This window comes from Mixophyes fleayi, chromosome 9 (assembly GCF_038048845.1).
Source record: "Mixophyes fleayi isolate aMixFle1 chromosome 9, aMixFle1.hap1, whole genome shotgun sequence".
NCBI lineage: Eukaryota > Metazoa > Chordata > Amphibia > Anura > Limnodynastidae > Mixophyes > Mixophyes fleayi.
Window position 1 is genome coordinate 93,628,783 of NC_134410.1, and position 26,051 is coordinate 93,654,833.

General features: G+C 42.9%; 1 protein-coding gene across 3 annotated transcripts in view; it reads right to left on the reverse strand.

The window, feature by feature from the left end:
* F8 (coagulation factor VIII) overlaps positions 1-26,051 on the reverse strand; it is a 515,303-nt gene that overhangs the window by 483,415 nt on the left and 5,837 nt on the right. For all 3 annotated transcript variants that reach the window (XM_075184684.1, XM_075184685.1, XM_075184683.1), the window contains exon 3: positions 3,091-3,213. In XM_075184684.1, the coding sequence (XP_075040785.1) occupies positions 3,091-3,213 (123 nt within the window). The remainder of the gene's footprint in view (positions 1-3,090; positions 3,214-26,051) is intronic.

The window sequence follows — 26,051 nt, forward strand, 5'->3', positions numbered from 1 at the left end:
CCAGGTTTATTACCCCATTAGTAAAACTTGTTCCTAGAACACCTGGAGGCAAGTTTAATTTTATCAGACAGGAGTTTATTTAGAGCTGTTCTCGAGGATTGCAACTCAACTAGAGTGACCAGGGAGAGAAAGTTTGTGCTTAGTTTACAGAGCCTTAATTTTGCATTGGATGGCTTCTCTACAATCCTCCATCTGCTTGTGAAGACAATGGAGGAGTGGAGTCAAGGGTCAGAGAGCCCAAAGAGGGGGTGTAAAGTGTAGCTGGTGTGCAGAAGTCAAAGGTAATTAAATGAGGTGGGGAAGAGGGCCCTGCTTAAGAGAGCTTATATTGTAAATGGAAAGGGGAAAAATAAAGGAGGAGTTGAAGCAGGAGTAAGTGAGATGGAGGATGAAAAAATGTCAGGTATACTTGATAGGGGAATTGTTAAATGGTGGAATGGTAGGCTATAATGAGCAGATGAGGTTTCAAGGAGCATTTGAAACTTTGCAGGCTAGGGGATAGTCTGATAGAATGATGGGGATTGGTCCAGTGGTGGGGGGCAACACAGAAGTATTGCTAACGAACAAATAAACTGCTGATACCCATGAAATTCAATTGAAAGGAGGTATGGGCCAAGCTGCTATCATCCATAGCTCACGGCCACATTTATGGGATGTGGCTGGCATTAAGACTGAATCAGGCATTATATAGGAGAGCAAATAGTCCAGAACCTACTGGTGTAAATGCATTTAACCATGGAGACAATTGCATGGATGGAATAACTAGGAACACACTGGCATAGATGAAATAACAAATACGACCCTGGCATGGATGGAATAACCAGGAAGACACTGGCGTGGGTGGAATAGCCAAGTAAAACTGATGGGAATACCAGGAACACACAGGAGAAAATATACAGGAGTATACTGCAGCATCATCTTACTGAGAGAGGTGCCAAATATAGTGTGTAGACAAATAGGGGGTGGGGAGAGGGGTGATGCAAGTCACATATGGATGCTCAAACGTGTGTTTGCAGCTGGAGCAAGAGTAAAAATGCATTTTAACATCCTAATAAATGGTTTTTTTGGAGATTAAAAAATATATATTTTTTTCGTTTTGTGTGCCTTAATGAATAAGGCCCTTTCTCTTGTCAACTGAAATCCAAACATGAACTTACAGAACAGAACCATTCTAAAATTGTATGTGCCTTATGTCAGTGTTGAATGCACATTGCAGTCCAAATTATAGCTGCATTTTCATTTAAAAAAAAACAACACTTATGATTTTGTCTCAGTAGTGGCAAAAGAATAAAAATGAAGTATAGAAAATTGTTTAATCTGCGGGTTTTGTGACACACTTTAATGCACGTTGAAATTTAGTATATGGATATATACAAAAGACAGCATTATTATTTGTTCTACATATCAGGGAAGATATAAGTATACATGGGCAGACAAAAGCAAACAATTTTTGGGGAGGTTGAGGTACAAGGTTACATTTTGTGAATGGTAAACTCGGATCCCTTTGTATACAACACCACAAGTAGCAGCCCTGTTCCAAAAAAAAAAACATCTACTCCTCCTTACTTTGTTTCACTCCTGCTCTTCTTTTATCACCCAGTGAGAATGTAACAAAATAGACTGCATTGTAACATGTAAACACATATTGTGCTCCTGTCTGCACAAGTGTTTGCACTTCGTACACCTTTGCCTGTACAAAGTAGTCCTGAAAGCCTGTCAAGAATCGGGGGCTTAACCCTGTTTACACCACTCAGCAGTATCATATCACCATACATCTCCCTCTTGGTTGAATGCAGCATTCTATCCTGGGATAAGAGTACTTCTGTCTGCAGTACAGGAGGCTGCCATTTTGGGTGAGACATTTGCTAAACATCCTGCTGAGTCTGAACACCTGATCTCATCCACCAATTAGCTTCCTCTGCAGACTATAAGAGGCTCCTCCTACACTCAGCTAATTGCCAGTGCAACACTTCTTAGCTCCTGGCTCTAGTTCATCACTGTTGCTGTTTATGGTTGTTTTATCTTGTCTGCTGTAATACAGATTCAACAGTTTACCCTTTGAGTGAGTTCAGATTTGTACCGTTTGCTGTGATAGACTTTAATCATTTACCCATTGTGTGAATTCAGCTTTCCGCTGTCCAGCTCTGCTCTTCGGATCATTTGATCCCTCCCTGTCTCACTGACTGTACTATTTTCTGTGTGCATGCCCGGTGGCTTCGATCAGCGCATGCGCACAGAAAGTGAAAGGAGAAACAAAGAGGCCAGTCAAGATCGTATTCCGAAGACGCTGTGGCAAGTCTATTTTTTTTCCGCAGGAACAGCAGTTTATCGGAACTTGTTTATCGGAACTGCTGTTCCTGTGTAGGTTTTTTCATAAATATGAGAGATAGTTCAATCCTTATCAATGTGATAAGGATTGAAAACCATTTTTCCTGTTTTGCGGTCCTTGTAAAAAATGCCCCTATATCCCCTACACCATATTACACTATGTCCCCTTCACTATATCACACTGTGATCCCCCATCACTGTCTCCCCCCTCTTGCTTTACTTACCTTTTACCTTCTTTCTTCTTTTTCTTCTGTCTTTTTTTTTTTTTTGACGCTCATCTCTGCTGCAGCTCCTCACTGAAAATGTCAGATATGATGATGTCACGTCCAACAGTCAGTGAGAAGGGAACAATGGGAAGAGAGGAAGGATGATGCCACTGGATTGGTATGTTCTTTTTTTTCCTTCTTTGGCCATTTGACAAGCAGCCCTGTCCGCGGCACTCCTGTGACAGCCCCGCGGCACCCCAGGGTACTGCAGCGCACATTTTGGGAACCACTGATATAGACTAAATTTACAAAACATCATCAATGCAAAAATATGCATGTGACTTATATGCATACTTAATATTATCTTTATGGATACAATGCTCACATAGAGGAAGTGCTCTGGAGCACTGTGGCGCTTTACAAATCTACGATAATAATAATAATAATAGAGGAAAACTTATTGGATTGGTCTGGTTATTGAATATTTAGCTTTATTTATTTCCGTGAGCTAGTCTGGATATGTAAGCAAGGCACTAATTTAAGACAGTTTACTCACCTTCTGACCTTTTCCCATAAGATACCCCAATGCCATGGAGGCTGTAAGGGATACTTGCAGAGTTCTTAAAATGAATAACAACAGAATCCAGTGTTTCAACACGAATTGTGGGACCCAAGACACCTAGAAGGAAAATTTAGAAAATTATATGAGTAATCTGATTTTAGAAATTAATTGAACTGTAAGATTGAGTATAAATTGATATGCACTAAGACACATGTATAGGATAGAACATTTACAAAAGAAAATAGTAAAACACAATATAATTCTTTCGTGTTTATAATCCATGGACATTTTACACAGTACTGTAGCCTAATGGAGATGCCAACCTTGGGACATGCCATATGACATTAGAATTTAAATACTGAAAGAAATGGCAGGGTTACAGGACCTTTGTGAGGGTATAACTTCTGGGGCTGATTAACATTCAAATTATCATTGGAAGTTCCAATCAAGCTGATGTTATCATTCTTTCAAGCACCTATTGTTATGAATCCCAGCAACTGATAACCCCTATACAGAATCTATGGTGCGGGGTGTTTATTACCATTAGCACCTGTCTTACCTGGAACCACACTGTTCACTGGTACTCGTATTTCCCCTGGACTTGATGCCAGCAATTAATAGTTGTTTAACAACGAGTTAAGTAGAGAGTCAGGTAAAGCCAGACAGACTTGCAGTTATGGAGCAACATGCAGACTATACAAGACAAACAGAACACAAAAGAGAATGGTCAATTAGCAAGCCAGGTCAGAGGACAAGGAGAGGAGGTACACAAGGCTGAGAGTTCAAGGACAGGCAGAGATCCAACAACAAGGTCCAGTAAACAAAGCCAAGGTCAGACACAGTGTCAGGTGTCGTCCCCGGTGTTCTTCCACTCGGCAGGGACGGACGCCTTTGTGAGCCGCTCGGGGCGCCCTGTTGCTAGGAAACAGGGATGCCGCACCCCCAGCTCTGTCGGGCGCATGCGCCCAGGTCAGTCCTGTTGCTAGGCAACGGGACGCTAGTATCGGCACACAGAGTGCCTGATTTCAGCCTCCAATCACTGCCACTTCTTGCCTCTATTTAAACCTGGCTCTGGCGCCATTAGGGTGCCAGAGTAACAGGTTTCTGCCTCTAGCTCCCAAGTGTTCATTCCTCTGTTGTGACCCGGCTTCCTAGACCACTCTCCTGTATTTGCTCTCCAGTTGTGACCCGGCTTGTCGTCTGTGTGCCCCACTTTGTTCCTGCGACCATGGCTAGTTTTGACGATTCTCCTGGATTCTCCCTTTGTACCACGCATTCCGATTGACCCGGACCGTCTGACCCTTCTTTCACTACACTGGCAACTGACTAATAGGACCGCGACCTGTGTGCCCTGTGCAGCGAAGTCCAAACCTCCTTGCGGGGGTTCCTGGTGAAAACCAGGGGTACGTTAGACTCCGCACCTACTAGCTCAGTAGCGCTAATACCGGTTAGTGCTCTCCTCTATTCGGGCCTGACAGTTTACTCTGGCCATGACGGACGGCTCTGGGGAACCCTCTGCTCGTGACTTCCTCCTCCATTTGGGCCAGCGCGTGGAACAGCATCAATCTAACCAGGCTCAACTCCTGCAGTGTATACAAGGGGTGATGTCCCGTCTGGATGCCATGAATCTACCCCCGTCAGCTCCTCCGGCCGCACTTCCTCCTAGTGCGAACGCCACTACGCCCCGGAGTCTACGTATACCTACTCCTGAGAAGTATGATGGAAACCCTAAGGGATGTCGAGGATTTCTCAATCAATGCTCCATCCAATTTGAGCTTGCACCGGAGAATTTCTCTTCTGAAACAGCCAAGGTAGCTTATATTATATCCCTTTTCACTGGACAGGCTCTGGCCTGGGTTTCCCCGTTATTGAAAATTTTCGGAAGGTATTTGATGAGCCCGGCCGAGTGTCTTCTGCCGCCTCCAATCTCCTTGCCCTTCATCAAGGATCCCTCTCGGCTGGTCAGTATGCTGTACAATTCCGCACCTTTACCTCCAAGTTGGGGTGGAACGATGAGGCTTTGACAGCTACTTTTTGGCAGGGGTTGTCTGATCCAATCAAGGATGCTCTCGCTTCCCGGGATCTTCCTACTGAAGTGGATGAGCTGGTCTCACTTAGCGTCAAAGTGGACATTCTTCAACAAGAACGCCCGCTGGAGAGAGACCCAGGTCGCCGCTTCACTCGTTTGGCTCCTCGTTACCAGTCTCCGGCTCCTCCGGTCGAAGAGCCCATGCAGATTGGCCATTCTCGCTTATCCCGGGATGAAAGAGAATGCCGGATTAAAAATCTCCTCTGTCTGTATTGTGGGGATCCCGGTCATCGATTATCAACTTGTCCTCAGAGGCGGGGAAACTCTACCTCCTAGGCAATAGTAGGGAGGTTGTCCTAGGATCCAGTCTCCATTCTTCCTATTCTCTTAAAGATACCAACTTCCTGATGCCAGTTACCCTCAAGACCACGGATACCTCTCTGGAATGCTCCGCCTTTGTGGACTCTGGATCCGCAGGGAACTTCATTTCTGCCACTCTGGGGTCTAAGCTCTGTATACCCTTTCATCCGTTGCCGCAGCCATTGGTTCTTACCACAGTGGATGGTAACCGAGTCAGCAACGGTTCCATCACCTGTATCACTAGTCCAGTCCGGTTGCAGGTAGGGGTCCTTCACAGGGCTGCCAAGAGGAATTCAGGGCCCCGGTACAACAAATTCATGGGCCCCCCCTTATAGTTGAGTAAGCAAAAAAATTTGGCGCAGCAAAATTTTTCATGGGTATGGTCACACAATTGGGGGCGTGGCAATGCGCTGTTGGGGCGTTGCTAGCACAATAAAATCACTAGGTCCTGAATTCCGCGGAGCGTGACATTTGTCCAAGCACTCCTGACTTTCAGGACATCTAGCACCCTTGTGTAGTATAAGAAGAATGCAGTGTGTACAGAAAGAGTTCAGTCTTGGCCTGCGCCCACTGGGCTCACCAAACATTGACATTGTCTCTACTAGAATCACAACATTTCACACACTATGCTGCTCTGTCCTACCTGTTCTTCTCACTTTTACCACATGTGGCTGCTGGTTTCTTTAGTTGCGGCTTGTCTGGATCATGGAATGTTGGAGGACCTATTTGTAAAAGAAATGGCTACATTTAGAAAATTACAGCCAGCCCCACCGTTAAATCAATAACATCCATGATTAATAATTAGGCCTTCCTCCAGCCCCAACATAAAAATAGTATTCCCATTACCCCGCAAACAAAATAGCAGTCATTAATTAGCCACCACCTACCTCACACACACTACATTGCCAAAAGCTCCATGTCATCACACACATTACTGTGCCCCTTTATCATCACCACGCTATGTCCCCTTATGATCACACTGCGCCCTCCATGCTGCCTTTGCCCCTTTCTTTAACCCCCTGTGCCATGCTGCTTGTCCCTCTTTTCTTTAACCCCCTGTGCCATGCTGCTTGTCCCTCTTTTCTTTAACCCCCTGTGCCATGCTGCTTTTGTCCCTCTTTTCTTTAACCCCCTGTGCCCTGCTGCTTTTGTCCCTCTTTTCTTTAACCCCAGTGCCATGCTGCTTGTCCCTCTTTTCTTTAACCCCCTGTGCCTCTCTGAGTTTCTCTTTCCTTTCTTTAACCCCGTGCCATGCTGCTTGTCCCTCTTTTTTTAACCCCTCTGTGTCATGCTGCTATTGTCCCTCCTTTCTTTAACCCCTCTGTGTCATGCTGCTATTGTCCCTCTTTTCTTTAACCCCCTGTGCCATGCTGCTTTTGTCCCTCTTTTCTTTAACCCCAGTGCCATGCTGCTTGTCCCTCTTTTCTTTAACCCCCTGTGCCTCTCAGAGTTTCTTTTTCCTGTCTTTAACCCTGTGCCATGCTGCTTGTCCCTCTTTTTTTAACTCCTCTGTGTCATGCTGCTATTGTCCCTCCTTTCTTTAACCCCTCTGTGTCATGCTGCTATTGTCCCTCCTTTCTTTAACCCCTCTGTGCCATGCTGCTATTGTCCCTCTTTTTTTAACCCCTCTGTGTCATGCTGCTTGTCCCTCTTTTTTTAACCCCTCTGTGTCATGCTGCTATTGTCCCTCCTTTCTTTAACCCCTCTGTGCCATGCTGCTATTGTCCCCCTTTTTTTAACCCCTCTGTGTCATACTGCTTGTCCCTCTTTTTTTAACCCCTCTGTGTCATGCTGCTATTGTCCCTCCTTTCTTTAACCCCTCTGTCATGCTGCTATTGTTCCTCCTTTCTTTAACCCCTCTGTGCCATGCTGCTATTGTCCCTCCTTTCTTTAACCCCTCTGTGTCATGCTGCTATTGTCCCTCTTTTTTTAACCCCTCTGTGTCATGCTGCTATTGTCTCTTTTTAACCCCTCTGTGCCATGCTGCTTGTCTTTTTTTAACCCCTCTGTGTCATGCTGCTTGTCCCTCTTTTTTTTAACCCTTCTGTGTCATGCTGCTATTGTCCCTCCTTTCTTTAACCCCTCTGTGTCATGCTGCTATTGTCCCTCTTTTTTTAACCCCTCTGTGTCATGCTGCTATTGTCCCTCTTTTTTTAACCCCTCTGTGTCATGCTGCTATTGTCCCTCTTTTTTTAACCCCTCTGTGTCATGCTGCTATTGTCCTTTTTTTAACCCCTCTGTGTCATGCTGCTATTGTCCCTCCTTTCTTTAACTCCTCTGTGTCATGCTGCTATTGTCCCTACTTTCTTTAACTCCTCTGTGTCATGCTGCTATTGTCCCTCCTTTCTTTAACCCCTCTGTGTCATGCTGCCCCCCCCCGTTTTCCTCCCTTCACTTACCTTTACTTCTCTCTTCCATCTTGTCTTCTCTGCTGCTCTGTGCTCCATTGCTCCAGACTGACTGAATGCTGGGTATGACATGATGACATCACACCCAGCATTCAGTCAGCCTGGAGCAATGGAGTACAGAGCAGCATAGAGGAGGGACGCCGGCGCCCAATCACGTGAGTATGGTATTGGTTTTTTTTAACTACCCTGCTCCCCCCACCAACGACCGCATCCGGGGTGCCAAGATCTCCTTAAAACTTGATCTCAGAGGAGCTTATAATTTGATACGCATTCGTAAGGGTGATGAGTGGAAGACGACATTCAACACCCGTGATGGGCACTACGAGTACCTGGTGATGCCGTTCGGGCTCTGTAATGCCCCCGCCGTCTTCAAGGATTTCGTCAACGAGATCTTCAGGGACTTTCTATATCAATCGGTGATTGTCTACCTGGATGACATCCTGAAATTTTCTCCTGACCTACACTCCCATCATCTCCATGTTAAGACAGTTCTCTCTCGTCTCCGTCAGCACTCCCTGTACTACAAACTGGACAAATGCCTCTTTGAATGTCCCCAGGTTCACTTCCTTGGCTATTTGGCGTCTGGTTCAGGCCTCCAGATGGATCCAGAAAAAGTCGAGGCAATCCTCAAATGGCCACTTCCCACTGGTCTTAAAGCCACTCAACGCTTCATTGGGTTTTCCAACTATTATCACCAGTTCATTAGAGACTTCTCATCCATCATTAGTCCCATTACGGCCTTGACTCGCAAGGGAGCCTGCTGTAAACCTTGGCCCCTGGGGGCAGTGACGGCCTTCAAAACTCTCAAGAAGGCTCCGCCATAAAGATCTTAGAACACAGCAAATAGAGGAAGTGTTCAATGGTGGTAATAATGTTAATAATGAGACTATTTTGGCTGATTATGATCTTAAACATATTATGCATAAACTAGCCAGTTGTCTCATTAAGGAAAATAGAGTGTGCTGGGAAACGGTTACATTAGAAAAATATCTAGCGGACCAAATTATCCCTAAGGGATTACAAATTTTGAAACATCCATCTTTCTCAGAATCATCTGATATTTTTAAAAAAGAGTGGTCAGATATTTTAAATGAATGTTCTTTTTCACTTATCCAATTAATTTTGAAAGAACGAAGAAGTAAACTTTCTACCTTAGAGGTAGAAATTGAAGAAATACGAACTTTCATAGATCCTTTTTGTGAACTTAAAGAGTATAAAGTTTTAGAGAAGGAAATAGAATTGAAAATACAAAAAGATACAAAGGAAATCATTAAAAGAAAGCAGAAAAAATATATGAGGGATAAAAGGAAAACTTTGGAGGAGTGTTTGGATGTAGAGGACAAATTAGAGCATGAAGATACTTCATATACTCCTTTAAATCGACATAATAAATTATTGATTACATCTCCATGTTCCTATTATGGAGAAAATTCACAATGGGAAAGAGCGAGGTAAAAGAGGCGTTAATAAAAAGGATACACAAAAAGAAAATTACCATCAGGATAAATATAGGGAAAATAAGATGGAAATTCATCAACACAAATACTTTTCCCCTTATAAATTGAGAGATGATAGAAATGGAAGAGAAAATTATAGAAGGTATCCTTATCAGAGATATGATACAATGGAGAGAAGTGATTTTGATTTGTTTAATCGTTTCCGAACCTATAATCATTTTGACGTATTACAACAGTATAAAGGGGATTTAGACAGAGATCACTTCCCAAGGAGAAATAATTTTTTACATGTGAATCACAAACCATCCAGGATAAAATAATTACTAACATCGGGAAAAGGAAAAGGGGACAAAGGGGCAAACTTAGTAAATCCAATAGGAATAAAAAAAGGAAAAAAGATATAAAAGAAATAATTAAGAGGGAAAATATTTCCTCAAAGCATGAGACAAAAATATTCAATCTTAGTTCTCATGTCCTAACAGAGGAAGAAAAATCTGTTTTATCCAAAGGATTAAAGTTTGCACCTACCCATCGAATTGACCCGTTTGAGACCTTTGTAGATCTACAAAAATTTCTTCGTATATTAGCTTTAAAAAAAGTTATTTTTGGAAAAGGAAAAGGAAAGAGAGATGGGTCAGAGTAGAAAGGAAAATGTATCAAGTTCACTTAAAAACAATAATGATTCATCAAGGGTTTTTAAGAAAAAAATCCACTTTTAATCCTACTTATAAAAGGGGTTGTTTTTTTGGATACCTTTGGTAAGATAGTACAAATGGAAATAGAATCTCTACCCACAACATATAAAGAAAAGTCAAATCTTACAAAAAAAGAAAAATATGCACTTAAACAATGACAGGAAAATTCTAATCTGATCATTAAACCGGCGGACAAGGGGGGGGGGGGTATTGTCCTTATGGATAAAGATCAATATGTTGAAGAAATTTATAGGCAATTAAATGAAGTTGAAACATACAGTATCCTTAAAGGGGATCCAACAGAAAAAATTAAGTGTAATTTGAAATTACTTCTAGATAAATACCATAAACTGAATGTACTTACAATAGATGAGGTAGAATTTCTCACTAATGAATTCCTGAATGTACCAGTTATATATATATATTACCCAAAGTACATAAGAACAACAATAAGCCCCCTGAATGACCAATTATATCTGGGATTAAGTCCCTAACAGCATTCATAGATCATCACCTACAACCTTTAGTTATAAATAATCAATCTTACCTTAAAGACACAACAGATGTGATTAATAAACTTAGGAATATAAAGTGGGAGGAAAACTTTATTCTACTTACAGCAGATGTTAAATCTCTGTACACATGTATTGACCATAATGATGGACTTAAAGCTGCAGATTTCTTTCTTGGTAAAGCTGAGGTATCTGTAACATTGAAAGATTTCCTTTTGGAGGGTATGGATTTTATTTTTCGGAATAATTACTTTTATTTCGAAGGAAAGTACTATCTACAGCGCATCGGAACAGCTATGGGCACCAAGTTCGCCCCAAGTTACGCCAATTTGTTCCTCGCATATTGGGAGGAGCATTTTATTTGGCGAAATAATCCTCTTGAGGCGAACTTGGTATTATTAATGAGTTTAGTTTCCATCATAGTTATAGTTCCATTGATTTTTTGTATTTAACTATTTATATTGTCAATAATATCATCTGTACTAAGACTTTCAAGAAACCCACTGACTCGAATTCATACATACTAACATCAAGTGCACACCATAAAAGCTGGCTAGACAATGTACCTGTAGGCCAATTTTTACGGTTAAAACGGAATTGTACTATACCTGAAACCTTAGAAGAACAGGTGACAGAAATGAAAGATCAATTCCTTGTGAAAGGTTATAAAAAATATACATTGGAGAAAGCTATAGATAAGGTGGGTCTCATTTAAAGAGAAAAGATTTTGAACAATAAAAAATCCAAGAAAAAAGAATATAATAATTTGGCTTATATTACTAGATTCAATTCTAAATATAAATCTATTGCAAACATAATTCATAAACATTGGAATATCTTGATGAATGACCCTATCCTCAAAACCTGTTTGACAGACAAAACACGTTTTATTTATAAACGGGCATCAAATCTTCGTGACAAACTGGTTAAAAGTGCTCTGGGAGACACTAAAAGAACTGGAGTTGTCTCGAAAGGTTTTTTCAGATGCGGGCTATGTGTGGCCTGTCATACTACATATAGAGACCAGAAAAATAAAATTGCCAACTTTGAGGTTAAAGGGAAAAAATATAACATCAATCATTTTACCAGCTGCAATACTAATAATGTAGTATATTTAATACAATGTTCTTGTGATCTTTTTTATGTAGGACGTACCTCCCGCCCTCTAAAGGTGAGATTGGCAGAACATGTAAGAAATATAAAAAAGGGTTTTATCAAAACCAAAATCACTCTGTGTCCTTACATTTTAAGGAATGTCATGAGTGTTCGCCTAACCATATTAAGAACTTCTTAGCTATTGATAGGGTAGAAAATCATTGGAGAAATAGGGATAGTACCACTGATTTGGCTAAATGTGAAATGCAGTGGATACATTGTTTACAAACCCTGACTCCGGAGATGTTAAATATTGATTTAGAGTTAAAATGGTTCCTTGATTAAGGTCCGCTTTAAACTTGATTTGATTTGATGTCTAGGACATCTTAAATTATGTTATTCTGACGTGTATTAAAAATGCAGTGATAAACAACTTTTACGCTGCATGGCAATTATCACCTTTGATGGAGAGTGTATATTTTTATTTGGAACTATTTTTATTTTCAGGTGCCTTTTATTGTTGGCTCTAATTCCCTGTCAATCGTTTTAATATGTGATTTCTGCCCAAATGCGTATGAAAACTGTACGCATTTGTAGAACCTACATTAGAGCCTAAGTGGTAGAAGGTTTGGGGAATTTTGGTGTCTTTCCCATTTGGGATATATAGAAAAGGGTTAAAAAGGAAGTCATAATATACACTTTTTCAGAGTTGAATATGTATACATTTGGCTGATTTGTAATAGTCCCGAAAATATCATCTATGTCGGGAATCAACATGTTAATAGGTTCTATCTTTGATGCCCCTTCTTTGAAAATCTATGAAGGGTTTATATCTTTATGTTCTCTTTCATTTGGTATCTATGGGATCTTATAACATGTACATATATATTATCTGAAGTTGAACTCTGTTCTTTTCTGTGATTTTTATATGATTAACTTATCCATCATTCCAGTATACTCAAAAAGGCTAGTGTAAAAGACCAATATATATACATTCCTGTAGACATAAATTTTTTCAGTGGAGGTGTTGTTATCTCACAAAGTTGATAATGTTATTTTCTTGCGCTGACCTATTGTAGATTTGGAATTTATTAGGTTATATGGTAGATTTGATGCTCCACATGTGTGTGGTTTTCTCAATATATGAAGACTTAGGGCTAGATTTACTAAACTGCGGGTTTGGAAAAGTGGGGATGTTACCTATAGCAGCCAATCAGATTCTAGCTTTCATTTTGTAGAAGGTACTAAATAAATGAAAGCTAGAATCTGATTGGTTGCTATAGGCAACATCCCCACTTTTTCAAACCCGCAGCTTAGTAAATCTAGCCCTTAGTGTCTTCTATATTTATGTGCATAATTTTGTGTCAGATTCGTATTTTATATACCATACATCACAGTGCCGTTGAAGCTATGAAAAGGAAACAGTTTCTGTTCATTTTTTGAAGCTCCGATGTTTAAATACATCTATATAATAAGAGTGGATAACCTGAGAAGTTGTGCGGTATAAAATTTACTATTGTTTAGAAAGAACTACCAGATAGACATCAGATTTCTAACAAGTTCCTAGCGCTTTAAGTATGTCTCTTTTTCTATGCATGTTACATTCAATCCTCTACTTTATTAGAGGCAGAGATTCAGCGTTTCATATATGTATTTTCCTGTTGATGATACTATTGCACATATTATTGCAATACTGTACATATATTTATAATATTGGTCAAACTACGAAGGAGAGTGGAAATCATCCACAATCTAAATCTGGACGTTTAGTTATAATATCGCTAAGAAATTATGCCGCTTAGATCACCTAGGGAATGATTAAAAATCTTTGGACGCTGCTTCATCTGATTTCAATGTAGGAGTAATTATTTGAATAAGAATATGAATAAGTTCTATTCATCACTTAGCGGACTTATATATATACATATATATATATATATATATATATATACACACACACAAGTACTGTTTTGATACATTAGAACTAGTATATCATTAGAAAAAGTTATTAACAATAGCTGTTTTATTTATGTATGTATTTGACATGATTCTAAAAACACACCCTGTTAGGATTATGAATTATAACTACGAGAGTGCGGTGATTGTATTTTGGGATATTTGTCATTGGAGGCATAGCAGAATGATCGCTATACCAGTTTTTATGTGTTTTTAGTATATTATTTGGAGATTATGAACTCTAACTTGTGAAGTATAAAAGGATTAACAATTGAGGACACCTGCGCTACCTTGAAAAAGACTATCCATAGTTGAAATGCGTTGGTGCAGTGCAGGTCCACCTGGAGAGTTACTCTTTAGGAATCACCCATCGGGAAGACAAGAGTCCGGACGTGTCAGCCTTTGTGTGGTGAATGCCTATTACCATTTGAGATCTGGTACGAGTTTACTTTCCTTGAGTGAGGATTTTAAGTTGTGTGTGTTTTATTATACATTAAATGTGAGTTTAAATTTCATCACTCATGAGTGTTTTGTGTCGAGTTAAACAGAATCACACTATGTTTGTTTTCTCCCTCTGTTTCATATATGTCCGCCGCTGAGGACGTGTATATAGCAGTTCTCTATCCCTCGGGTGTATAATAGAAGATATTTTGAAAAGATCTTTTTGGGACTCCATACACGTGAAACGATAAGAGGGAGCAATACATGGTGATGTTAAATACAAGACACAGAGGAACCTACAGTTCTATTATTGCCTTTTGCGAGACTTATATGCTGAAATGAACTTCCATTACACAGAATAGATAAGTTTAATGTATTTTATATATCTTTTAAGATTTTATTCAGATCTATGATTGTGTAAGGGAAGCTCTTGAGTGTTCCTTCAGTGTTTCATGTTCTCAAGAAGGCGTTCATCTCCGCCCCCATTCTCAAACAACCGGATCAAGGGAGACCCTTCTTTCTCAAGGTTGATGCCTGCTCTGTAGGAATAGGGGCTGTTCCGTACCAAAAGTCGTCATCTGGTTCTTTGGACACATGTGGATTTCTCTCCCCAAAAATTTCCGGCTGTGAGTTGAACTATGGGATTGGAGATAAGGAGCTCCTAGCAGTGAAGGTGGCGTTAGAAGAATGGCATTACCACCTTGAAGGGGCGTTACACCCTGTGACTGTAATGACCAACCACAAAAATCTTACTTACCTTCAGGAGGCACAGTGTCTTAATCCACGGCAGGCCCGCTGGTCCCTTTTCTTTTCTTGGTTCCAACTCATCCTTACCTTTCGTCCTGGCTCTAAGAATTGTAAAGCTGACGCATTATCCAGATCTTTTGATAATGCTGACTCTCTGGTTTCTCCGGACAACAAGACCATTCTCAACTCCGTTCAAGTAGTAGCACTGACTAATTCCCCCATGGTCTCTACGCCCCCCTGGACGTTCCTTTGTGGATCCACATCTCCGTCTCAAGTTGCTGTGCTGGACACATGAATCTTAAGTTCGCAGGTCATGCCGGCTACAAGAAGACTAAAGAATTTCTTTGTAGATACTACTGGTGGCCCTCCCTTGGTCCGGATGTACGCAAATTTGTATTGGCTTGCTGCATATGTGCTCGCAATAAGACTCCTAGGCAGAGTCCTTCTGGCCTTCTACTCCTGCTTCCTATTCCTGATTCCCCCTGGATCAGCATCACAATGGACTTGATCACCGATCTTCCTCTAAGCCATGACTACAATACCATCTGGGTCGTGGTAGATCGTTTCTCCAAAATGTCCCACTTCATTCCCTTTAAAGGCCTTTCCTCAGCCTCTGACCTCGCTAATTTGTTTCTGAAAAATGTATTCCATTGTTTCTAAAAAATGTATTCCGTCTCCATGGATGCCCTCGAGAGATTATCTCCGATCGTGGAGTACAATTTGTGGCTAAGTTCTGGAGAGCCTTCTGTGCCAAACTCAGGGTCAAACTCAAATTCTCTTCTGGTTATCACCCTCAGACGAATGGACAGAAGGAACGAGTGAATCAGGATCTGGAGTGTCTTCTGCGATGTTTTTCTTCTGAACATCAAGCTTCCTGGAGTGACCTTCTTTATTGGGCCGAGTTTGCACATAACAACCTTTTACATTCCTCCTCGGGCTTCTCTCCTTTCTTTATTGTTTATGGGAAACATCCTTCACGCCCCCTCTTATCAGAAGTTCCGGCATCCACTGTGTCTGCAGCTGACTCCCTCATCCACGACTTTTCGCAGATCTGGACCAGGACCCAAGCGAAACTCGCTATGTCTATGCAACGGTACAAGTCGGCTACCGATCGCCAACGAAGAAACCTTCCTGTATTGAAGGTGCCATGAAATTAGCTCCTCGTTTCATTGGACCATTTGCCATATCCCAAATTATCAATCCAGTCTCCTACAAACTCGCTTTACCCCCTTCCCTCAGGATCCACAATACATTCCACATCTCCCGGCTGAAACCCCTGGTCCTCAACGAATTCTTCAAAGAACTAGTTGCTCCTCCACCCATCAAGAACTCACTGGGGGATGAGTATGAAGTAGAGCGAATTTTGAAGGTCCGTTCCATTCGTGGTAATCTTCAGTACCTGGTACACTGGAAGGGCTACAGCCCCGAGGTGAGATCCTGGGTTCCTGAGGCTGATCTCCTTGCAAGATTTCTGAAGAGGACCAACCCTTCTTTTGGGGAGAGAGAGGGAGGGGGTACTGTCAGGCGCCGTCCCCGCTGTTCTTCCACTCGGCAGGGACGGACGCCTGTGTGAGCCGCTCGGAGCGCCCTGTTGCTAGGCAACAGGGATGTCGCGCCCCCAGCTCCATCAAGTGCATGAGCCCAGGTCAGTCCCGTTGCTAGGCAACGGGATGCTAGTATCGGCACACAGAGTGCCTGATTTCAGCCTCCAATCACTGCCACTTCCTGCCTCTATTTAAACCTGGCTTTGGCGCCATTAGGGTGCCAGAGTAACAAGTTTCTGCCTCTAGCTCCCAAGTGTTCATTCCTCTGTTGTGACCCGGCTTCCCAGACCACTCTCCTGTATTTGCTCTCCAGTTGTGACCCGGCTTGTCGACCATCCTCCTGTCTGTGTGCCCCACTTTGTTCCTGCGACCTAGTTTTGAAGATTCTCTTGGATTCTCCCTTTGTACCACGCATTCCGATTGGCTTGACCCGGACCGTCTGATCCTTCTTTCACTACACCGGCAACTGACTAATAGGACCGCGACCTGAGTGCCCTGTGCAGCGAAGTCCAAACCTCCTTGCGGGGGTCCCTGGTGAAAACCAGGAGTATGTTAGACTCCGCACCTACTAGCTCAGTAGCGCTAATACCGGTTAGTGTTCTCCTCTATTCGGGCCTGACACACAGTAGGCCTGTTTCATTAGGTCACCTATCTGCCGATTTTGAGCTTATCAAAGGCAGATCACTCTGCATATGCCCAGATACGACTGTGAATACAGGCCTGTTCTGTGCACCTACGAGCACAGGGGACACTTACTACAGCCTACATTATGTGGGAAGGGCATGTGTCCATAGTGAATGTACAGTATCGGCGTGCCAAACTTGAGCTCATGCAGCCACTGCCATAGCAAGCTCTACGTCCGTGAGGCTAAACTCCTTTTTTGCCCTTATCTCTTGCTGCAGCTATGGGGCTAGTCTGACTTTAGCTGGCCAATTCTGTTTTTAAACACTATTAGAGCCAACGGGTTGGTCAGCTGTAATGCCGCCAGACCCGTAGGCTAGTACAGGCACTGACAGGTACATTCATACTTGCAGCGCCTGTGTAGTGTGTTCAACAGGTCACGGATCTTGAGATGAAATCAGACACACACAACAGAAAATTCTCAGTGCTGATTGTGCTCAGATTGTGTGCCCTAATGAATCAGGTCCAGTGAATCTAACAGCAGAAGATATACCAAGCTATATAGGAGAAAGATATAGAAACTAGCCAGGGTAAAACAATAAGAACAATGAGTGTATTTATTTAGGTCATCTGCTGGGAAGAAATTATGTGAGCAGAGTGTTGACTACTCATCTGCTAGGTAATGAGCAGTAATACGTCTAGCAAGAGCTGGTAATCAGCTGCAATGTGGAATCCACCTTAGCATCTCAGGAAGCAGGGTGAGTAAGGTTGCTCAGCAACAGATACACAACAGCTCAAAAAAATCTGGAGTGGATGTCAGAGAAAACACAGCAGCAATACAAAACACAGAGCAGCAAAAACATAACATCTATATTGTGATAGTAGGGGTAGTGAACTGTTATCAAGAGGAAAGGCAGGTGCAATTCCAGAGGGTAGCTCTTTATTTCAGTGAACACTGTGCATAGTGATGTGTAGATTGAATGCACTGTTGGGAATGTGGGTACCTATAATGCACCAAGTCCGACACTGCCAGTTTGGTTGATGAAAGCACAAAGAGACAGGATCTCTGTGGGATCCGGTCCAGGCGTTGCTAGGTTGCATCCCATGCCTTGGTGATGTCATCAGGCAACCCACCAATCACATGCTGCCCAGCCAGAGCTCAGTCCTCTGTATCCGGGCGGGCTTTTCAAAGAGGAGAGTAAGTAAGAACAAAGGAGCTGTCTTTTGTGAGATACAGGGGGAGATACAGAGGCAGCTTTGAAGCAACGTCAGAAGCAGCCCACAGAGGAGACTCCAGAATGGAAGTGTTTTCCTGCAGAGTAAGGGAAAGACAGCAGCGAAGGAGTGCCCCACTAGCATCAGCCACAAGAGAAGGAAGAAGACTGTACAGCCGGTCCACAGTGGAGAGCAGCTGTGGAAGGACTCTCAGTGACCAGGAAGAAACAGGAAAGTGCTCTTTGTCTGTGTGTGTGCCTCAGCGTAGTTTCAGGCCTCCACCCCCAGCTCCCATCCCTGGCCTCTTAACCCTTAGACCGGCCATCGCTAGTCTCTTCTCCCTTAAGCTTAGTTCTAGGCCACAGCCACTGCCCACAGGCCTGATTCACAACCACTGCCCACAGGCCTGATTCACAGCCACAGGCCACATCCACTGCCCACATGCCTGATTCACAGTCACAGGCCTGATTCACAGCCACTGCCCACAGGCCTGATTCACAGACACAGGCCACAGCCACTGCCCACAGGCCTGATTCACAGCCACTGCCCACAGGCCTGATTCACAGCCACTGCCCACAGGCCTGATTCACAGTCACAGGCCTGATTCACAGCCACAGCCACTACCTCTAGGCTTTAATCTGAGCCCCCTTGGCCTCCCTAGGTCCCCCAGCCCGTACTCTCTACCCCAGGAACAAATTAGTAGACCATCCCTAGCCTAATGCCCGTAGTGAGTGTATTTTACTGTATCGCCTAGTGTTTATACACTGTATTGTAACTGCATACTGTACCCTCTCCATCTATCTCTGATTGTCCTCTTGGTTGTATCATTGCTGTGTTGTGTATCTCTTGTTGCGGATTGTGTATGCCAGGTAGTTGTCAGTGTTTGGTGCGCGAGCGAGTTTAGAAGCGTAGCAGCAGTTAGGATAGGGACAGCCTAGGTAGGAAGTCTGTGCTCTGTTTACAGGCATTGGTCAGCAGACAAGGACAATGTAAGACCTGAGGCAGTGAGAACCCCCTGGAGTAGCAGGGACAGAGGGAGTCGTCGTAATGGACCAGCTTCCATGAGTATAGTCTGGCAAGGGCTGTTCCCCGTGGTGTCCTCCCCGCCTTTCACCCCACCCCTTTACAGCAAAACAAGTGCCCGGCATACGAGATAAGGGGCTCTATCCCCTGATGTGTTCAGGTACTCGGACATCCCCCCCCTCTTCTGAGCAGATGCCGTCGAGGAGAAGGGAGACTCTCCCAAGGACGACCAGGGACCAGCGTGGTGTGTAGGGTAAGTGTGAGTTCCTTTCCCATCCCAGGTCCCCATCCATTTCCATGAATGTAAGGTGGGGTTATGGATGCGGTAGCTTAGTGGTTACCACTTCTGCCTCAGAGCATTGGGGTCATGAGTTCGATTCCTGACCATGGCCTTATCTGTGTCAAATTTGTATGTTTTCTCCATGTTTGCGTGGTTTTCCTCCCACAGTCCAAAAACATACTAGTAGGTTAATTGGCTGCTATCAAATTGACCTTAGTCTGTGTGTGTTATAGGGAATTTAGACTGTAAGCTCTATTGGGTCAGGGACTGATGTGAGTGAGTTCTCTGTACAGCGCTGTGGAATTAGGGGTGCTATATAAATTGATGATGATGATAAGTACCAGTGTAGTATGAGCACATGGCTGTCAGTGTCAGGAACTCAAGATTGCATATATCAAGCCTAGAGTCAGGAACTCAGGATTGCATTTGAATATCAGAGTGTCAGGAACCCAGTCTTGCACATGGATAGCAGAATGCTACAAACTCTGGATTACACACTGGTAATAGGGTGCCAGGAACTTAGGTTTGCACATAGGTATCAGAGTGCCAGGCCATGCAATAAGTTCAGTTTTTAGATGCTGGAGAATGCAGAATGATTGATTAACTGCTGCATTGCTGGAACAACATAAATCCAAGATACAGCAGCAACTCTGGTTGAAGTTTGTATTTGTAGTTGGAGTATTGAAAAATTCCACAACCTGCATGGACCACAGCTTCAAACCCTTACAACATGTCTGTTAAAGCCTGCTTATAGAAGCTGGTCACAGTCTAACACAGGAGACATCTGTCTCTACCTACAATCACTACAATTGGCGGAGAATGAAAATAGGCTTAACAAAATCTGGCAGCAGTAAAATTATTGTCAAAAAATATAAAGGACAATATTTATTAATATTAAATGATTGAAAAATATGATTATGTGGCTATTCCAATAGAGAATGTAATTAAAGTCTTGCTACAGGTTACAATGGGCACATTTTTATATAGTACCAGTCTCTTGGTCAGAGACAACAGAGTAGTGGAACACTAGAAACAAAACCGGACTTCAGTTTAAAAATATTTCAGCTACGCATCTCCCGGACAATATTTGAGATTAGCAGGTGTGTTTGGCAACCCTGATATCGGTATATTAGTTCAGAGCCCAGTGGGAAAGAACATTTATTACATGGACTCAGAAAAAAGTAATTTAATTTCTTGTTTAAAAAATAAGGATTTAGGAGTTTCTGATTGTAGCTATGCTAATGTATCAGTAATTTTATCAAAACAAAGTGACACAAAAAAAGACATCATACTTAATGTAAAACTGACATGACCCGAACCTAAGTGTAACTCCTCCTATGTAATGGAATAATTTAAACGGTACAAAGCAGCCCAGGGTCTCCTTTGTGTTGCCCAGGGAGCTGTATTGTGTGTGTGGTCAAAAGGCTTATACTTGGTTCCTGGATGGGGCTATTTGAACTTGTTTCCTTGGCAGAGTTAACCCTGTAATAGTGATAAGATATAGTTCATCAGAAGTACCTAAAGTACAGAAAAGAGGGGTAGAATACAAAAAAAAAATTAAAAGTTCTGGTATCCACTTTTTTTCCTCAAGTAGGTATGGTCAAATAGATTGCAACTAGAGATGTTCACTGACCCTGACCCCTGTGTTTTTGTTGTGGTTTTGGTTTTGGATCTGTATTAACTTTGTGTTTTGGTTTTGGTTTTGGCAAAACCGCCCTCACAAGTTTTGATTTTGGTTTTCGATCTGTATTTGTCTTAAAAATTGCTAAAATATGCCAAAATCATATGTTTGGGGTTTTTTTTTTTGTCCCTACGTAATTATTAACCTCGTTAACACTAATTTTCAGTCATTTACAGTCAATTTTGACCACCTCACAGGTCACAGTATGATTTTCATACAGTTTTGGACAAAGACAGCTGCGAGCTGGCTGGATGCTAAGCAACAGAGCAACAACACAAACACACGGCAGTTTATATGACATCTACGAAACATTGCCACACATCCGTGACAGTAAAATTAGAAAAGTGGTGCAAGATGGAATGGCCTTGGGCCCACTCACCCATATATTAAAAAGGTTTAACACACCCACCCATATATTAAAAAGGTTTAACAAGCTCACATAGACACCGGAGGAGTAGCAGGTACAGTTTAACAAGCCAAGCACTTCAGCGACAAGGAGTGCCACTTTTGTGGCTGATGTGCTTGGCTTGTTTGGGCCCCCACAATACAAGCTAACAATGGACTTAAGGCAGCTAAGCTAATAGTGCTGTTAATGAACTGTACGACTGCAGCAAACTGGCTGTTTAGAGCAATGGCACAAACACACGGCAGTTAATATCACATCTAGGAAACTATGCCAGTGCCACAAAGCAGTTTCAGAAAAGAAAAGTGGTGCAAGATGGAATTGTCCTTGGGCCCTTCCACCCACCCTTATGTTGGATCTTGAAAAGGACATGCACATTTTAACAAACCAAGCACTTCAGTGACAAGGAGTGCCAGTTTTGTGGCTGAAGTGCAGGATTCCTCAGAAGAATCTGTGAGCATTAGGCCCACTGCTGCTGCTCCTGCTGCTTGGGGTGAATCGTCAACCCAGAAGCAGACCAAGAAGAAGACTACTAGCAGTTTATAACAATTGACTGTTAAACAATCCTTTGCAAGAGGAATCAAGTATGACAGCTGTCAGCCAGTCGCACATCGAATCACAGGTGCCATGGCGACTATGCTAGTATTAGATCTGCGTCCAATATCCACCATTGATATAGCAAGTTTTAGACAGTTTATTGAGGTCCTGTGTCCCCATTACGAAATTCCATCTCGACACCATTTTACTAGACAAGCAATTCCTCACTTGTACCAGGAGGTTACAAAAAAGAAAATTATTGGGCCATTCTACCCACTGTACACTTAACCACAGATATGTGGAAAAGCAGAACTGGGAAAACAAAAGATTATATGACTGTGACAGCCCACTGGGTTGGTGAATCGCCTTCAGCAGTAGGAACAGCAGCATCTAACAAACAACGCCAGATCTTTCAGAGGCAGGCTACTCTGTGTATCAACTGCTACACTAATAGACACAGCGCTGACAACCTGTTTGAAAAACTCTGGGATGTCATTGCAACATGGCTTATCCCGCTTGGACTCTCCTGAGGATATGTGATTTCTGATAATGCCACAAATATTGTTAGAGCATTACAGCGAGGAGAGTTCCATCACATTCCCTATTTTGCTCACACAATCAACTTGGTGGTACAGATTCTTTTTGAAAATGACAGTGACATGCAGGAGATGCTATCTGTGTCCCGAAAAATTTTGGGTCATTTTAGGCATTCTGCAACAGCATGTAGAAGATTGCATCAGTTGCAAGAAGACTAGAATTTGAGGGGGAATTTACTTTAGTCCAGCGCAGTGGAGAATACTTTCTGTGTTGAGCTCCTGGTCAACAAGTTGACAGAACAAGTGGTACATGACATGACGAAACCTCCTCCTTCAGTTTCTCAGGCAACTGCTGCTAGGAAAAATTTAGCTTTCCCAAGAGACCCAGTGGTGATGCAGATGAGTCAGCACAACATTTTGACCTCTGGTCAGGTCTAAAAGAATTGACCAAAAATTGTGACAGCTCTGCCATAAAATGAACTACAAATTCCACGAGGAAGGCCTTTACAGCCAAATACATCAAAGTACAGAGACTTTTGTAATTGTGGATTCCAGTGGGGATGAATTAATATTGTATGAGGATGATGTACACACAGATGAGGGTGAGGATGATGACCGTGTAGATTACAGGTGGTGGAATCTAGCTGAGAGAAGGGAGCTAGATGATGCTGGAATGCTTATTAATATTTTGGGTAGAATGGCATGTTGGCAATTTTATGTTTTCCTACAGTAAACTTTCTCTTTATTAGAGAGGTGTTTTTTTTTACCAATGTAAAAGACTGTTTTTTGAATTTCAGTTTCCCTGACTTAAACCAACTATGCCCTTGAGCATAGGCTTTAGGAGATGACTAGTATCATCATGACTGGTGCCAGCAGCTGGTTGCCATAGTGATACCGCTGAGCTATGGCTCTGGAGACTGACAGGAACACTACTACCCCTGTTTCTGTGTGAGCAAGGGCACCGAGACTGTTTTTGTCACTCTCCAATGTGACTAGAGACTGGAGAGTGGCAAGAACACTGCTACCTCTGTTTCTGTGTGACCAATGATACAGAGACTGGAGAGTGACAATAATACTGGTACCCCTCCTGTTTCTGTGTGTGCTATGGCACAGAGCTATTTCACTGGAGACTGCCAAGAACACTGCCACCCCTATTGTTTCTGTTTCAGCAATAACACTAAGCAATGGCACTGACACTGGAGACTGATAAGAACACTACCACCCCTCCTGTTTCTGTATGAGCAATGGCACAGTGCAAAGTCACTGAAGAGTTATAAGAAGAACACTACCTTCCCTCCTGTTCCAGTGAGCTTTGGCACAGTACAATGTCACTGGAGACTGCCAAGATCACTGCCACCCCACCTCTTTCTGTTTCAGCAGTACGCTGAGCAATGGCACTGACACTGAAGACTGATAAGAACACTGCCACCCCTTCTGTTTCTGTATGAGCAATGGCCCACAGCTAGGTCACTGGAGACTGATAAGAAGAACACTGTCACCCCTCCTGTTTCTGTATGAGCAATGGCACAGAGCAATGTCACTGAAGTCTTATAAGAACACTACCACCCCTCCTGTTTCTGTATAAGCAATAGCACAGAGCAATGTCACTGGAGAGTGATAAGAAGAACACTGCCTTCCCTCCTGTTCCAGTGAGCTATGGCAAAGTACAATGTCACTGGACACTGCCAAGATCACTGCCACCCCTCCTCTTTCTGTTTTAGCTATGACGCTGGCTAACTACACTGGAGGATGCCAAGAACGCTGCTACCCCTTCTGTGTCTGTCTGTTAAATGGCGCGGGACTCCTTGGAGGGCGGTACTTATCGAATCCAAAACTCGCAAATTCCAACGATGCAATGATGATGTTTTGCCACATTTTCACTTGTGAGGGCGCGCAAAGTACCGAGCCGTCTCGGCTCATTTCTCAGATCTACTAGGTTTGGGTGGGCTCAGTTTTCGGAAAACCAAGTCTGAGCATCTCTAATTGCAACAATAGTAGATAAGGTGATAGATGAAACTAAAGAATCACTTTCCATCATAAATGAGGAATTGTCTCAAATAAATCAAGAAGTCCTTGATGCGTAGCTAGCAGAGAGAGGAGGACAAATTAATAGGCCAAAAGTGTTGTACTTTTATTTCAAATCTACATGATGTGGTTGAGGGGCATTTAACAAAATTAGTGTGTTACAGGAAGAGGCAAGGGAAATTAGCAGACAGACATGAGATACTTTCTCATGGCTAGGGGCAGGTTTATCCCAATGGATGTCAGATATAGTACAATATATAGTAATAGGTTATGTGTTCCTAATGATGATTTATATAATTATGAGATGCTTTCCTATACTACATAGGGGTTTATGCATCAAGTTTTTTTGACACTTAAAAGAAGTGGAAACTACTGTTTCATCATCCTTTAAGCATATTTGCTATGCATTAACTGCCTATTGGAGGAGATTTCATCTCCTCCGTTTAGGCAAATACCGTTCAATATCTGAGTCCCCATTGATTACTATAGGGACTGTGATGTTCAGCAATGCATGAAGCTTAATAAGCTTTGCATTGCGCAGACAGGTAATGCCATCCTGAGATGTCTTTTCCTATGGGCAGGGCCACCGAGAGGGGGGGCGGGTACTAATTGCCCAGGCCCGGGCATGTTGGGGGGCCCGGCCCAGGCCCTTGCCCCAACAATTTATTTTTATTGTTTTTTTTTTTTTTGCGGCGTGGGGGGGGGCTTGGTCGTTGGTGGGGGAGCAGGGTAGTTAAAAAAAACCCAAAAACATACTCACGTGATCGCGGCGCTGGCGTCCCTCCTCTCTGCTGCTCTGTGCTCCATTCAGACTGTCTGAATGCTGGGTGTGATGTCATCATGTCACGCCCAGCATTCAGTCAGTCTGGAGCAATGGAGCACAGAAGACTGAACTGTTTGTGTACACACCGCATTCTCTGTATACTACACTGTGGTGCTAGATGTCCTGAAAGTCAGGAGTGCTTGGACATATGTGGCGCTCCGGCGAATTGAGAGCCTAGTGATTTTGATGTGTTAACCACGCCCCCAAATGCATGACCACACCTCCCAAAAAATGTTAGCAGTTTTTTTTAGCATTTTCGACTATAAGGGGGGCCCCATGAATTTGTTGTACCGGGGCCCTGAATTCCTCTTGGCAGCCCTGCCTATGGGATTCTGTTGAAGCCTCTCTGGCTTCGCAGAATCCGGTACAGTGAAAGTGCTGCATAGCACTTCCTCCTATCACCAGCAGCGCTAAGCTGCAGGTAAATAGGAAAAAAGATTGCAGGAGGGGTTCACTTCGCGGGGGCTCCCAGAGTAACCCCAGCATGGTGCATCTTAGCGGAGTTTGCAGCAATGCGTATTTAGGAACACTGCATCTTATTGATTCATAGATCCCTTAGTGCCTCAT